This window comes from Rhinolophus hipposideros, assembly GCF_964194185.1.
Source record: "Rhinolophus hipposideros genome assembly, contig: HAP1_SCAFFOLD_55, whole genome shotgun sequence".
NCBI lineage: Eukaryota > Metazoa > Chordata > Mammalia > Chiroptera > Rhinolophidae > Rhinolophus > Rhinolophus hipposideros.
The window spans coordinates 9,120-24,358 of NW_027669331.1; the positions used below are offsets into that span (position 1 = coordinate 9,120).

The following is a 15,239-nucleotide window of genomic DNA, read 5'->3' on the forward strand; positions in this document are numbered from 1 at the left end:
TGCACTGCATACTTTAAATGATGGAACTGCATGCTATGTTCATTATATCTCAATGAAGATTGGAGCCAGTGCTTTGGGGTCATGCAACGGTGTCCTTCTTGGCTTTAGATCACTAGCCAGGGTTGAGACATAGGAGTGGTAACAGTATGCCCTTTTATAGAAAAATGATATAGAAAATAAGCTATATTTTTCACTGCTTGAGTCTGTACAATTAAGAGAGAAATCAATATTGTACTGCTCAAAGCATTGAGTGGTTTATATTTCCCCAAATTAAGTGATTTCTGGGTCCCAAACGGATTACAAATTACCTTCTGTTTTAACCTAGTCATCTGAATAGCCATTTCAGATTGATTGGGTTCTAAATCTCCAAGGAAACTAACCTGTCCATTTTGACTGTCATGTAGCATCCTTGTATTCTGAAAGAGGGTCTTCAGTCTGCAGAATTGTAGAAAACGAGTAAGTCAAATTCTTTAAGAGTAAATGTTTAGTAATTATTTAAAGAGATGATATGTCTATCATACAAAATAAACAAATCTATAAATTATGATCCTCTCCTATTTGTTCCAGTATAAGAGTTTGAAAGCATACTAATTAAATTATAATCTTAGGTAAGTAACATAAAACAATTGTGATACATATGATACAGACTTCATATTGTAAAAATGTAAGGCTCTTATAATTAAAGTATTATTAATATCCACTTAAGATTGTTAGTATCAAACATATTAAATATCAGCTATAAACCAGAGATTAGTATCCAAGGTGAAGAAGAAAAGTATAATATATGTGGATGTTTTGAAAAGACACCAAAATACCATTCGGTGCCTACTGACCACAGTCTACCAGAAGAAAAGAAAGTACGTACCAACAAGAGATCATTCAAAATAGAAAGAGAAATCGGAAAGAAAAATCTGAAGTCTGAGTGGAGGGGAAAGGAAAGGGGCAGGGCTTTAGAAGAAAGGAAATTGGAGAGATAATGTGTCACAGTCTCTTCGAGTCTGTTTTACGAAGAGATCTTTGCTAGCACAAAGTTAACAAAATGAGAAGAATACAAAACAATGCAGAGAAAGACAGTGACATGGGAGAAAAAACACTGAGGAGAATCAGAGAAAAAACTTCATTCAGTAAGCAGCAAGTAAACAGAAAGCAAGCCACGTGCGGGCTTCCCAGACGTTGGGAAAGATTCCATTATTATCTGAGTGAGATGATTACTCATCTCATTCTTTTTTAAGTCATACATATGGTTTGGTATGTATGACATATTTTATAACTGAAAAAAAAGTAGAAAGAACATAGAAGCCAAATCAATAACAATTCTGATGTTGTTAAACAATACCACAGATAGGTTTTTAGACATTAAACTGTTAGAATGCTGAAGGGAAGAACACTACCAAAAGAAGGAAAGATCACCAAAGAGAGCACAGACATCCTGCAGAAATAAAGATTCAAGGGAGACCAGGAAGAGTGCAGTTGACAGTATATGCAAAAGACACGGTCATTATAGTTTTAGGAATCATTCAAGAGTAGGTATAATATTTTGGCATTCACACAAGTTTGTGCTGTGAGTTTCTGATGTAAATTCGTAAGTAGGATAACTTGTTTAATTATGAAAATTACAGGTATGAAATACATTTGTACTTAGGTTTTCATAAAGTAAGAATTATAATGAAATAGTAATTAATGGTTGACATGATCTGAAATATTAAAACCTTACCTGGTAACCTCTGTCTCTAATTCATCATTTTTCTTCTTTTGTTGATTCATATTATATTGCAGAGATTCTAACTTCTCATAGTACTTTAATTGTTCCTTTTCATCCTCAGACTTTGAAAAACATTTTTAAAGAAAGTTAATTTTAAAAATCTAGAGACTCACTCTTCTTTCTTTAAAATATGATTCCTCATGAGCTCATGAGTAATATGTGTACACAGGTGTATAAAATGTAGTTGTAGACCTGATGCCAATAAGGACAGAGTTCAAAAACAATGACATTTCTTAAAGCAGCTGAAATGGATTTTACAGTGTCATCATTGGTTTCCTGGAATTTAAATTGCCAAACTTTCTTAAAAACAGAGGCTTTTACATGTAAAAATACTAAGTGTTAAAGAATAGATTTAAATAGTGGTTCTCTTTACATTTTAGTTTCAAGAAATGCTCCCAGAGACATTTTCATCAACATTTCAAGATTTTACAGGGTTTATGGAATCACATTTTCGTATGATAATCTTTGAAAACTTCCTGTGCAGTCCCCCTTACATTGTGATAATCTGACATGAGCATCAGATGAAGACTCTCATTCTCTGTAAGCGTTCTTCCATAGGTTTCAATTTCTCCTTTTCTAGTAAATATTTTTCTCTTTAAAGTTTATCTTCTCTATATTATGTAAAAACATAACTTTTTCTTGATTCCTGTAACTTTTTCTGTCATCCTGTTTTTCTCCTTAGACTCTAACCCTCTTTAATATGTGGTCTCATCCCCAGGTCCATATTTTCGCCACTTAATCTCTTCTTTTACATGAGAGCCTGACTTTCTGTCCTTATAATTGCGCGAAAACATTTTTCAGGGTCATCTCTTTTAGTCCTTGTCCTGCTTTACTTCTCAGCAGCAACTGATAAGGATGCCCACACCCTTTCTATAGTCTTCTCAGCCCAACTCATCTCTAAACAGCAGTCCTGGTGGTCAGGCCTTGACCCTTTTCTCTTCCTCTTTTTAAATGCTCTCAGTTCCTTACATCCCAGTGCTTCAAACCACATTCCCTCATCTACAGTGGCAGCCTTGACCCCTTTACTGAGGTCATCTGTACTTTCCTTTTTCCCCTGGAGCTCCTCATAGACAGTGTCCCTCAACCACACACTCATACACCATGACTTGCTGTGGATCAGCTCATCTGGTACATTTCATGGGGATTCTTATCACTGTGACTGTGAACATAGCGTTATTTTCAGATCTTGGCAGCTCCTCACCCTTAGGATGTTGACCAGCATACTTTGTCCTGTTTTTCTCTCAGAATGCATACGTTTTTCATAAGGTTCACATTATCTACTATTCGCCTTTCCATTTTTGTTTGCTCTATTGAATAACTTCCTATTCCTTGGGACCTGACCTGACCTATGGAAGTGTTCTGAAATTCCTTTCGCAAGTACACTCCACCATCTTGTTTGAAGGCTTAAGTCAGTTGGAGCTATCCTTTCTTCCCAGTCCAGATGCTTCCTCTCACATTGTGTGAATCAAATATCTTAACCCAGGTACTATCTCACCTGGGGGGCTATTGATCGAATTCGTTGAAACCTGTCGTAATTAAACTTTTGATTTACAGGGTAGACCTTATGGTGGCTGATAATTCTGTCGAGATCCTAATTACTTCCCCTAGGAACCTATCGTCCCTCATTATTTTGGTATAAGCTTCATCAGTTTTGGGTGTGCTTACAAATTTTTCAATTTTTTGACATTCAATATTATTTTATATTAATTTTAGGTGTACAGCATAGTGGTTAGAATTTAAGTAATTTAACAAATTGATTCCCCTGACTCATCCAGTACCCACCTGGCACTATACATAGTTATTGTCATAGTATTAACTATATTCCCTATGCTTTACATTACATCCCCGTGACTATTTAGTAACTACCAATTTGTACTTTTTAACCCCTTCACCTTTTCCACCCTGCTCCTAACTCCTCTCCCACCTATCACCCTAAATTACCTAGTACTCATCTGATGCCATGTGTTGTTATTGCAATATCATTAATACATTCCTTGTACTATACCCTGGATCCCCATGACTACTTTGTAACAACCAATTTGTACTTTTTAATCTCTCCCCTTTTAACCCACTTCACAAACCCCCTTCCAGCTGGCAACCAACAAAATGTTCTTTGTATGTATGAACTTTTTTCTGTTTGTTTGTTCTGTTCTTCAATTCCACTTAGAAGCACAGTCACAGTGCATCTTTCTCGGTCTGACACACTCCACTCAGCACTGTACCCTCCAGGTCCATCCACACCGCCACAGATGGCCAGAGCCCATTTCCTTCTGTGGCCAAGCAATATTCCATTGCATACATGTATCATCTCTTCTTTATCCATTCATCCATTGATAGGCTGCATGCCCATCTTGGCCATTGTAAAGAATCCTGCAGTGAACATATTGATGTACACATCGCCTCGAATTGGCATTTTTCGGTTTCTTTGGATAAATTCTCTGAAGTGGGATATCTGGGTCATTCTTCAACTCTTGTGATAGCCTTTGTTTAAAAGTCTATATTGTGTGATACAAGTATTGCTCCCTCGGCTTTTTAAATTTTATTTTGTTTTCATGAAATATCCCTTTATTTTCAGTCTCTGTGTCTTTTGATCTGAAGCAAGTCTGTTGTAGGGAGCATATGTAAGGATCTTATTTTCTTATCCTTTCAGCCACCCTGTGTTTTGATTGGAGAATTTAATCTATTTACACATAAAGTAATTGTGCATAGATATGTAGTTACTGCTATTTTATGATTGATATTTTTGTTCTTCCTTTTTTGTTACTTTTAAAGAAGTCCCTCTAATATTCCTTGTAATACTGGTTTGGTACTGATGAACTCCTTCAGTTTTTTTTTTTTTTTCCTCCAGAAAGCTCTTGATCTGTCCTATGATACTAAATTATAGCTTTGCTGGGTAAAGAAATCTTAGTTGTAGGCATGTCTTTCATCACTTTGAATATTTTGTGCCAATCCCTTCTGGCCTACAAAGTTGCTCTTGAGAAATCACCTGCTAGTCTTATGGGTGCTCCTTTACAGGTTACTAACCGCTTTTTTCTTGCTGTTTTAAAAAGTCTTTATTTGCCTATAAACTTTGGCATTTAATTATGACGTATCTTGGTATGGGCCTGTTTGGGCTCATCTTCTTTGAAATTCTGGGCTTATATGTCCATTTCCTTTACCAAGTTAGGGAAGTTCTCAGTCATTATCAAGTACATTTCGAATTCCTTCATTTCTTCTTCTCGTAGTACCCCATATGATAATGTTGGTATGCTTGACATTCTCAGAGGTCCCTTAAACTGTCCTCATATTTTGGATTCTTTTTGCTGTTCTGACTGGGTATTCTCTGCTACCGTATCTTCTAAATCACTCATTCGATTCTCTGCTTCATCTAGTCAGTTTTCATTCCCTCTAAGACATTCGCTTTTTCAGTTATTTTATTCTTTACTTATGACTGGTTCATTTTTATGTTTTCTATCTTCATTTTTATGTTTCCTATGTCTTAGTGGAAGTTCTTCTTGAGGTCCCTGAGCATCCTAATAACCAGTGTTTTGAACTCTGCATCTGATAGATTGCTTGTCTCTATCTTGCTCAGTATTTTTCTGGCGGTTTCTTCTGTTCTTTTAGTTGGCATGTTTCTTTGACTCCCCATGTTGGCTCCCTCCTTCTGAATGTTTCTGTGTATGAGGTAGGACTGCTGTGTCTCCCAGGCCTATCTGAGTGGCCTTATATAGTAGGTGTCCTGTGGGGCCGTGCGGCACAGCCTCCTTGTTACCCAGAGCCGGGGGCGGCAGCTCTGCCCCTTGTGTGAGTTCTCTGTGCTCTCCTGTTGTAGTGCAGCCTTGGCTGCTGTTTGCATGTCAATGGGAGGGATTGATGCTCAGACTGTGTGGTTGTGAGGACTGACCACGACTACAGTGGAGGAGCTGTTTTTGCAGGGGCTGCCCCTATAGAGCAGGATTTGCTTTAGCAGGGCACTGGTGTCTGCCCTGTGTACACTTTGGTTGTGTCTTTCTGGGAGGCACCAGAGCGGTGATGCTCCTGCTCTGTCCAAAGATGGCCACCAGGTATGTCAGCCCTAGGGACTCCTAGAAGTGGCCCACCCCCAGGCCTAGTTCAGCCGCAGCCTATGTCCTGCAGAGGGCCACCTAGCTTGACCACAAAGCAGGATGCAGATGGCGCCACCTGCACCGGCTTTGGAGGTGCCTCAAGAGTTCCAGTTATGAACCATAGCCAGCTTCCATTAGTGCCATCTTGGGTCTACACAGCAAGAAGTAAAGGACAGCTGAGGCCACATAACGCTTGTTTAGGTTTTGTGAACCTTTGAGAGATTTTAGGCAAGTCTGCAGCATGAGCCAAGACAGGATGTTTTTTTTTTTGGAAAAGTCACTGGAAGAAGCTTGGGTTGGCTCTCAAGTTAGGTGGGGCAGGTTCTCAGGGAATCACCAGGGTGGGTGGACAGTGTTAGCCAGGTTGATGTAGACTCAAGAGATGGAGGCCGTCTATGTCTCACACTGCAACAGGTGATGGATCAGTACAGAAACAATGGATTCCACAAGCACCTCTGTGTGGGAAGAAGCTCCCCTCCAGCCATCACCCTAAAGGCAAAAAACTTAGTTCCTCCCCTTATATCCCTGAACTACTGCCCAGTGTTAGAGTTCAGGGCAAATGAATCTGTCAGTTAGTAAGCCCATTCCAAGCCCTATAAAAGAATCAACTGGGACTCTAGCCACCCTTTTCATCTCACCCAACCAGAATGACCAGTGGTTTCCACAGCCAGAAGCTATGGGGACATCTCTCTCTAGCATTGGAATCCTGGGCTAGGATGCCTGGTGTGGAGCTGGGACGTCTCACACCCCTAGTGGACCTCGACAAGCAAGATATCCCTCTAGACTTCTGACAGTCGCACAAGGGTCTGGCATCAGCTCGTTCTGTTTTTCTGCTCCTCCTACCAGTCTCGAGGTGACTTCTTCTGTATGTCCCTAGAGGTAGGACGACTTTGGTTGAGCTAGACTTCAGGTGATGCTCAGTGATGATTGTTCTGTAGTTTAGTTGTAATTTTGATGTGGTCGTGAGAGGAGGCAAGCATGGCATTTACCTACTCTGCTATCTTGACCACAAATCCCCAATTTTTCAATTTTTGATGCCTTAATATAATAGATTTCTCTATAAAGCTGTGATGTGACAACTCATGGAACTCACATTCATGTAAGACTCCTTATCAACACATTATCATGTCACTCATATGAAAAGTATGTTAGCAACATAATGTGACTTAATTGACAAGAAGTCTAGACAAAAATTTTTTTTCAAAGTTTCTTTGGCCACAAGAAGGACCATCAGAACAATCTTCTGTTTCCCTTGATGGGCATGACTGTCTAATGAAATTGCTTAGACCTGGCTACTGTGACTGAAAGACACCAGCTGGAAGGTACATCTATGTCATTGGTCCACCTCAGGGGTCACAATGCGATCTTATGATGAGAAATCCTAGGGAGCCTCTCCTACAGAGGACAGGAGGATGGCAGAGGAATGTTGCTCTGCTTAGGAAAGATAGTGACACGTTTTTCACTGTCCATCAGGAAATTGTCATCCTGGATGACACATCAATCTTTTCTGACATCGAACTGTTCAATCTTTAAAAGCGTATGATTAACTCAAGTGAGTGGAAAAAGATTAGTTTCTAAACTTGCAAAGCTAGAAGCACTATGTTACTATGTAAGGACTTGATTGGGCATTCATTTCTACTTTTACACTGGCATCTCTTTTCTTTTTCAAAATCCAACAAGGAGAAAAGTATATTCTTTTCAGGAAACATTTGCCTAATGACCCAGTATTCGTTAATGATGAAGAAAACAAATTAGAACATTAAAAGTAATTCATTCTCCAAATCTCACTAAAGGGTTTAGATTTCAAGGGAAATTTAGAATTCTGGATCAAATCATTACTCAAATGCCTGGACTCAAACAGATATTTGTAGTCCGATGTTTGTGGCAGCATAAATAGCAATAGCCAACAGTTGGAAAAACCCAAATGTTGGACAAACGAAAGGATAATTGAAACATGGTGTATGTCAAATGTTGCCTTTAGACTATCACAATCTTTTTCTATAAAAATCTTACTACAAAAATCATTAATTTTATGAACTGAGATTTCTTTCTCTGTGGAGAGGAATTACGTTACTCCCAGCAAGTAGTATCAACATGAATACAGTACTTTTATTAATGAGACTGTTCTTATTGTCTAAAATATCCTTATATGGTACTATGACAGACATAGAAATTCCTTTGCAGTATGACAGAAATGAAGAGATTCACTTACCAAACTTGTACCTGACAGGTGCCTGTGAAGTTGTTCGATTATGCCCATTAGCTTTTGAATTATCAGTATTAGGTCAGTATTTTCAGCTTCAAGCCTAAAGTGAATATTTTGACATAATTATTCTCACACATTGACTTTAAAGCATACCACATAATCACTGAACAAATATCTATGGTGCAACTACATAAAATCTTACAATTTGAAAAGCGCATGATTTGGCAATTGTGCTATTTTTCTAGTTGTGAATTTTGCATAATGTGCAAAATTAGAGATAATGTACACAAATTATTCTTTTCAAGGTAGCTCAAAGCTGACATTTTGACCCAGCTTCACACTCATGTGTTTATTGTTATAACTGATCTAATGGTCATACTACACTACACATCTGCTTTATAAATACTCAAGTTATTTTCTGTGCTGCTTTAACTTATACTTTTGCACGTGATCTTGCATCTTCTCAGTGCATCGTGCATCCTCTGGATGTCGAGCTCCTGCTTCTTGCAGCTAAAATAAAGAAAAAGTTATGTTTACTGATGATCTATGACATCTGACAATTAAGTTCGCAAACCTGTTGCAATGATGTTGCTCCCCTTTTTTTATATATATGTGAGGGACTGTTCATTATGAATTTCTACCAACTGGACACACAGTTAACCAAGTTTACTCTTTGGAATTGCTTAAAAGATTGTGTGAAAAAGTTAAGACGACCTGAACTTTTAGCCAACGACTCATTGCTCTTGCATCACGACAATGCACCAGCTCACAGGGCACTGTGTCTGAGGGAGTTTTTAGCCTGTAAACAAATAACTGTATTGCAATACCCTCCCTACTCACCTGATCTGGTCCCCAGTGACTAAATATGTCATTATCCAAAGATAAAGAAAATATGGAAAGGAAGACTATTTGATGACATTCAGGACATCAAGGGTAATATGATGACAGCAATGATGGCCATTCCAGAAAAAGAGTTCCAGAAATGCTTTGAACTGTGAACTAGGCGGTGGCATTGGTGCAGAGCTTCCCAAAGGGAGCTTTGTGACCGCAGTGATAGTCAGCAACGAGGTATGGAGCACTTTTTCTTGAATGAGTTCTCACAATTATCATACCTTGTGGTACAAATACCCAAGAAATCAAACATACTGTATTCCAAGCATCCCATCAACTCTAATTTTAAATATTCACATAAGTGAATTACCAGGCTAGTCCAGTGATTATGAAAGTTAACAGGCTACTCTTGGGGGCAGTCAGATAGTCATGGAATAGTTTGAGGGGCAGTAACTAAATAAGAGCCCAAATGCCTGGGTTTTTATCCCAAGTCCACCAGTTATTAGCTGGGTGACCTTGAGCAAAATACTTAAATTTTTTGGGTCTCAGTTTCTTCATGTATAAAATGAGACAATAGTGGCATCTACCTCACTGGGATATTGGGAAGATTAAATTAGGGAACATATGTAATAGAAAAGGACATGGCACACAGTAAAATCAAAGGGTTTGCAGTTAGCATTATTGTTGCTGTATTTTAGGTTCTAATAAAATTTGATATTTTACACAGATGGGATGCGAATGGAAGTGGTCTCTTACACCAGTTACACTGAAATCATTCATCAAACTATCAGCAATGTCAAAAAATGGGGAGCATTAAGCCCAGAATATAACCCCAGTACTAAAATCCTTTTACCAATTCCAAGAGCCAACAGTACATTTTCTCTGCTTGTAATAATGTATACGTTCCTATGTACACTCAGTGTAGTCCATAATGAGTATGGACTACAATGCAAATACCACCTCCTGGATTGAGCATACAATTTATATGACCGTGAGAGGCAGGGTAAAGCCACTGATATGGAAATAACGGACTCTAGTGCTAAAGCCAACTTTCCAAATCAATTCCTTCCCAGCAACTGGTTCTGTGGGGATGTGTCAGAACTCAGAGGAGCAGATGGAAGCAGCACGCTCTGGCAGATCAGAAAAGCCGTCCTCCGAGCTGTAGTTAGAATGTGCTATCGACCTGTACACCCTGGCTGGCTGCAGACAGGAAGGGCTGGCTCCCTTTTATTTTAGTTTTTTATTTTTATGGACAGGGGGAACATGAGCATTTCACTGAACAATTTTCTATTGGAGATGTGCTTTCAGTTTTATATATAATTGTGAGAAATATTTTCAGAATAAAAGTTTAATTATATCAATGTCTCCAAGGGGAAGTATTGGTTTGGTATAAAATATTTAATTTTATCCTAACAACTGTTGAAGAAAACATTTTCAATTTATGCAAGGATAGGTGCCATCACATCAAATACTATTTCCCCTTAGACAAACTTATACTTAGAAAGACAGAATTCTCTCTCATGAAAAATTGAAACTATGTCAAATTTAGGGCTTGATTGCTCTGCACAGACTATCCGACAAGTGCTGAGGAACACGGGTTCAATGAGAGTTCAAACAGTCAGAGAAAGCTTCATGGAGAGGCCAGATTGGGAGCCAGAAATCCGGGGGCAGGGAAATCAAAACACTGGCTCCCACCATAACTTGTAAACTCGTGTTCATAGCAGAATTATTAACAGCCAAAAAGTGGAAACAACACAAAGTTCCATCAGCTGATGAATGGGTAAGTATTTTGTCCACAAGGTGAAGCAACATTGGGCAATAGGAAGAAATAGCTCACAACTGATGTGTGCTACAACACGGTGGAACCCTGGAAACGTGATGTTACGTGAAAGAAGCGAGTCACAAGGGACCTCACATCGTGTGATTCCATTTACATGAAATATCCAAAGTAGGCAAATCTACAGAGACAGAAAGTAGATTGGTGGTTGCCTGAGGCTGGGAGAGACAGGAAGATAGGGTGACAGCTAAGGGATGTGGGGTTTCTTTTGGGGGTAATGGAAATGTTCTATAATTGTGGTGATAGTTCCACATCTCTCTGAATGTAACAAGAGATATTGAATTGTATATTTTAAATGGTGAAATATGATATGGGGATTGCATCCCAATGAAGATTAAAAAACACACAAATATAGTGAATCTGGATTATTTTCTTAATTCTCTATTGTGGGTGTGCATACTATAATGATCAACATATTTCTACACTTTTACAATATTTCAAAAATGAAAACAAAATGAAGGAAATGCCTACTTCAACTGGTTTGTATACTGAACTTTCTGTACAAGTTAGTTTGAAGTCCATGAAATATATACCAATGCTGTAACCATTTACAAAAGTGATGATAAGAAATAAGACAAATTTCTGAATCGTTCTAGTAAGCATTATCTTCTGATTTTAAATGGCTGCTTCATCCTGGTAATGGAGATATCACTACAAAATATTGTTTAGTAGGAAGAAAGTCTCTCGATTTCTATGAGGAATGCTGCCTATTTCTCAACGTTACCAAGGGTATAGATATAAGAAAAAACATACGTTGCAAATAGCAGGATGGAAGCCAGAGTTTAAGGAAGAAGTGCATTATAAAGATAATAAAATTATAATAAATTAATTACACCGAAAACACAAAAGAAAGCTGCCCTTGAAAATCAGGGTCTTAAAACACTTTATATTAATCAACTATAGATGAACTGTTGACAGGTTACATTTCACACATACCTGACTCCTGATATGCTCTAATGTCTTGAAATCCTGTGTCTCAGCTTCTGAATTCATACGGTAACGTGATCTATCCTCCAGTGAAGCCTCTGACATAGACAGTTTTTTTGTGGAGTCAGGTAGCTCTTGTTGAAATCGTCTCCCAAGCATCTAGAAAGATGATTCTGTTAGTGATCTTATAATCACATCTATTAAATTATGTTAAAATTTGCTAACTCTAACATATTAATATAATATGTAACTCGAAAAAGATCACCCCATGCATCAGTTCACCTTGTTTTCTTCTTTTGGACACAATTCTGTCTACTGAATCTGGGTAAGACACAGAAGGTGTTATCCTGCTGCCCACTCACTATTACGAAGGTTACTTGAACAACAGATTCAGCCCCACTCTCCACTTCCCCTGATGAAGCCGCAGAGCTTAACAATCTACTGACATCTCAAGGGGAAATTGGTATGTCGGTGGGACTAGCGGTCGTCAAGTATACATTGTGGAATGTTTTCCCCCTTTTTTTATCACAGGCTTAAATTGACTTCACAGGTCCTCACATATGCAGTCCACTGCTCACAACCTTCCAACAGATTCCTGTATCTTAGAAGAAAAGCAAACTCATTCCAGTGGTCTTCATGGCCTGGACCTCCCTTCCTGCTACACATGAATCCTGCCTCCCCTCACTCGTCTGAAAATGGAGACCCAGTGCCAAATTAATAAATCAGAGACTGCTAAATTCTCTTTGAAATGGACAAACTTATGTCCAAATGATAGTAAATGGGCCTTGCGATGAGAAAAATGAATTTGTAAAAATATTCAAGGACAATTATAGATAGCAATGGGAAGATTAAATCAAGTAGAGTTTTGATAAAACTCCTCACATTTGTCCCAAATTATGATTTAATGAAAAATTAGCTGCCTTTAAAGAGGTCACAGGTCCTAAGAATACATTATTTGAGACTGAAATAGTTCCAATTTATATCAAATTGACATGAATAAAAACAAAATTATACCAACTAAAATGTGGAAGAAACTACTGAGGGAAAGGGACAGCATCTACACTTCAGTTCATGTGGGAAATCTAGAATTAACTCTCTAGGTAATCCACTTAATTGAACCTCTATCTCTAAAAACTCAGTTTGCATAGGAGCATTTCCATTTATCTGCTTCATAATGGTATTACAATGTGGTAACAGAAAGATGAAAATTATTATTGTAGCAGTATAAGACTAAATCATTCATATCAATATGTATCTAATAACAATTTATACCTTAAAATTTCATAGTCAACACAATGCCTTTACTCAAAGTAAAGCACCTCACAGGTCTAAGTTTTGTTTGCTGGATACAATGTATGCTTTTAAGCTGTTAGAGCAAATACATTTGTAATCTATATATTTTTAATATTCTGCTAGATTCAACATTTAGCCATCATCAAATATTTGAACATTGAATTTTCTTTCAGGAAATGTGAAAACTATCTTTCTGGATACTTACCTCTCTTTCTGATTTATCGTTTTCATACTGGCACATTCTTCCTTTCAAGTGATTCAATTTGCTGACTAACTCCTTAGGGCTCTCTTTCACCACTGGATCTTGTTTTTCACATTCAGCTTGACGCACTGTTCTAAGCCCCTGAAGCTGCTCTTCAATATTCATTCCTGACTTTTCATTATTGTCACTTTTGTGGAATGCATCATCCAGTTGCCTTCGAAGAAGCATGTTTCCACTCTGTAGGTCAGATCTTTCCTCCTTTAGGGATTCCAGCTTTCCAGTATACGGGTTCAATTTTTCTGGTTCCCTTTGATTCATGTGTTCAATTTCCTCCTCTTGACACTGAGTTTGGTTTAGGTCTTTCAGTACAGGTTCAGAAACCAATGTCCTTTCTCTGACATCATATCTTGCGTGAGGGAGCTCAGTGTCTAAGCTATTGGATTTACTTCCAGCTTTAGGAAGTTGCTGAGAATGAATCTCACTGTTTTCTTTTAGGTTACACATAGCAAACCCGATGTTGTCCACGAAATGCAAGCATTTATCTCTTAATTCCTGGAAAGAATTTTGTAGGGGTCTTAATTGCTTACTAAACTCATGATGATGGTCGGATTCCGCTTCTGTTTTCAATCTTTCTTTGCTTTGTCTTTCATTCTCCAGTTGAGAGTTCAGCATTGTATTCTCAGCTGTTGGGACATTAAGCTGTCTGTTATATTCAAATACTGTTTCTGTTAGCGTTTCGTCATTCTGTTTTATTGTCTTTTGAAGACGGTCCTTCTTTTCTTTTACATTTGCAGTGTCCTCAAAGTATTTTTTTTCCATTTCCTGCTTCTGAGTTATGAGTGTGTCCCTTTGTAGTCTTAGTATGGCGATTTCATCCTGCAACACGTGATTTTCATGCAACATGTCTTTTGCTTTTTCGTAACTCTCAGAATCCTAAGTAAAACAAAGGAGACTTGTAGCTAGCACTCAATGAAATGACATATCATGATATCCTCTGAAATTAAAGAAGAACCTAAGTGTTTATATAATGAAAAGGTTGCAGTACGTGGATATCCCACTGTAAAAATACAATGCTGAATCCAAACCTCCAACTTTATACGAGCATAAATTCCCCAAAGTTAAAAAAATAATAATATAAGATGCTGAATCCATGAAAGTGAAAAAGAGAATTTTAAAATCATCAGAGAATTTTAAGAGTCTCAGAACTGGAAAGGCAGCAAACCCAGAAGGCATCAAATAGAAGATTAAGAAGTCTGACTACATTTTAAAATAGAGGTCACCGTGTGAATATACACCTATCCCACAGTAAGAGTATTCACTCTGCATACATTTGGACTGATTACATTTCCTAGAATTTTTTTTCCCAAGAATACTCAAAAGATATTCTACTTTTCTAATATTTTCAGAGTCAGTTGTAAGATGAAATCTACTAATCACTGATAAATCTAGGCATTACGCTAAGCACTTCTTTATACATCAATGAACTCTTCGTTATCACAATTTCAAATAGAATGATTACAAAGATGAGCAAGTTCAGGATTTTTTCCCAGGACTTTGGACTCTACAATAGGGTGCTTGCTGCTCTTCTAGTGTAAATATATAAATTCAAAAGAAGCCTTAGATTTCAAAAAAAACTCAGGGTAAATAGGCTAAAAATTATAGAGCTCTTCTTAGAAAATAGAAAATTATTGTTAGAAAATATTTGCTGCTGCTTAAGTGTTGTTTCCTTTTCATAATGTTTAAAGGAGAAATAAATGAGAAATAGGGGAAAACACACTGACTTCTTTGAATAAAACACTCACCAATAAATTATCACTAAGTATGCATCATGGCATACAATTTTCTTCAAAAGTTCCTAGCACTGAAATAGGACTCTACTTGGAACAAATTGTTCCTTTTCTCAAAAGTAGGAGAATGAGATCTAAAAGATGGTCTCTGCACTGGCTATACTTCTACTCCTTAAAAACAGCGGAAGTGAAAACTGACCTCTCTACTAATACAGCAAGGGGATGAAATCACTGCCTCAAATTGAAACTTCTGTTATTAGTAACAATAGTTTTGAGATTGTAGAAAGCTCATCGATCCCTGTAAAAAGT

General features: G+C 37.7%; 1 protein-coding gene across 1 annotated transcript in view; it reads right to left on the reverse strand.

Annotated features, from left to right (window-relative positions):
• Positions 1–8,492: 8,492 nt before the first annotated feature.
• Positions 8,493–15,239, reverse strand: part of LOC308495627 (ankyrin repeat domain-containing protein 26-like) — a gene marked incomplete at its 3' end in the record, with an annotated part of 39,189 nt that continues 32,442 nt past the window's right edge. The window contains exons 10-12 of the mRNA XM_081080595.1: positions 13,147–14,076; positions 11,658–11,807; positions 8,493–8,563 (exon numbers count right to left, since the gene is read on the reverse strand). Of these exons, the coding sequence (XP_080936721.1) occupies positions 8,493–8,563; positions 11,658–11,807; positions 13,147–14,076 (1,151 nt within the window). The remainder of the gene's footprint in view (positions 8,564–11,657; positions 11,808–13,146; positions 14,077–15,239) is intronic.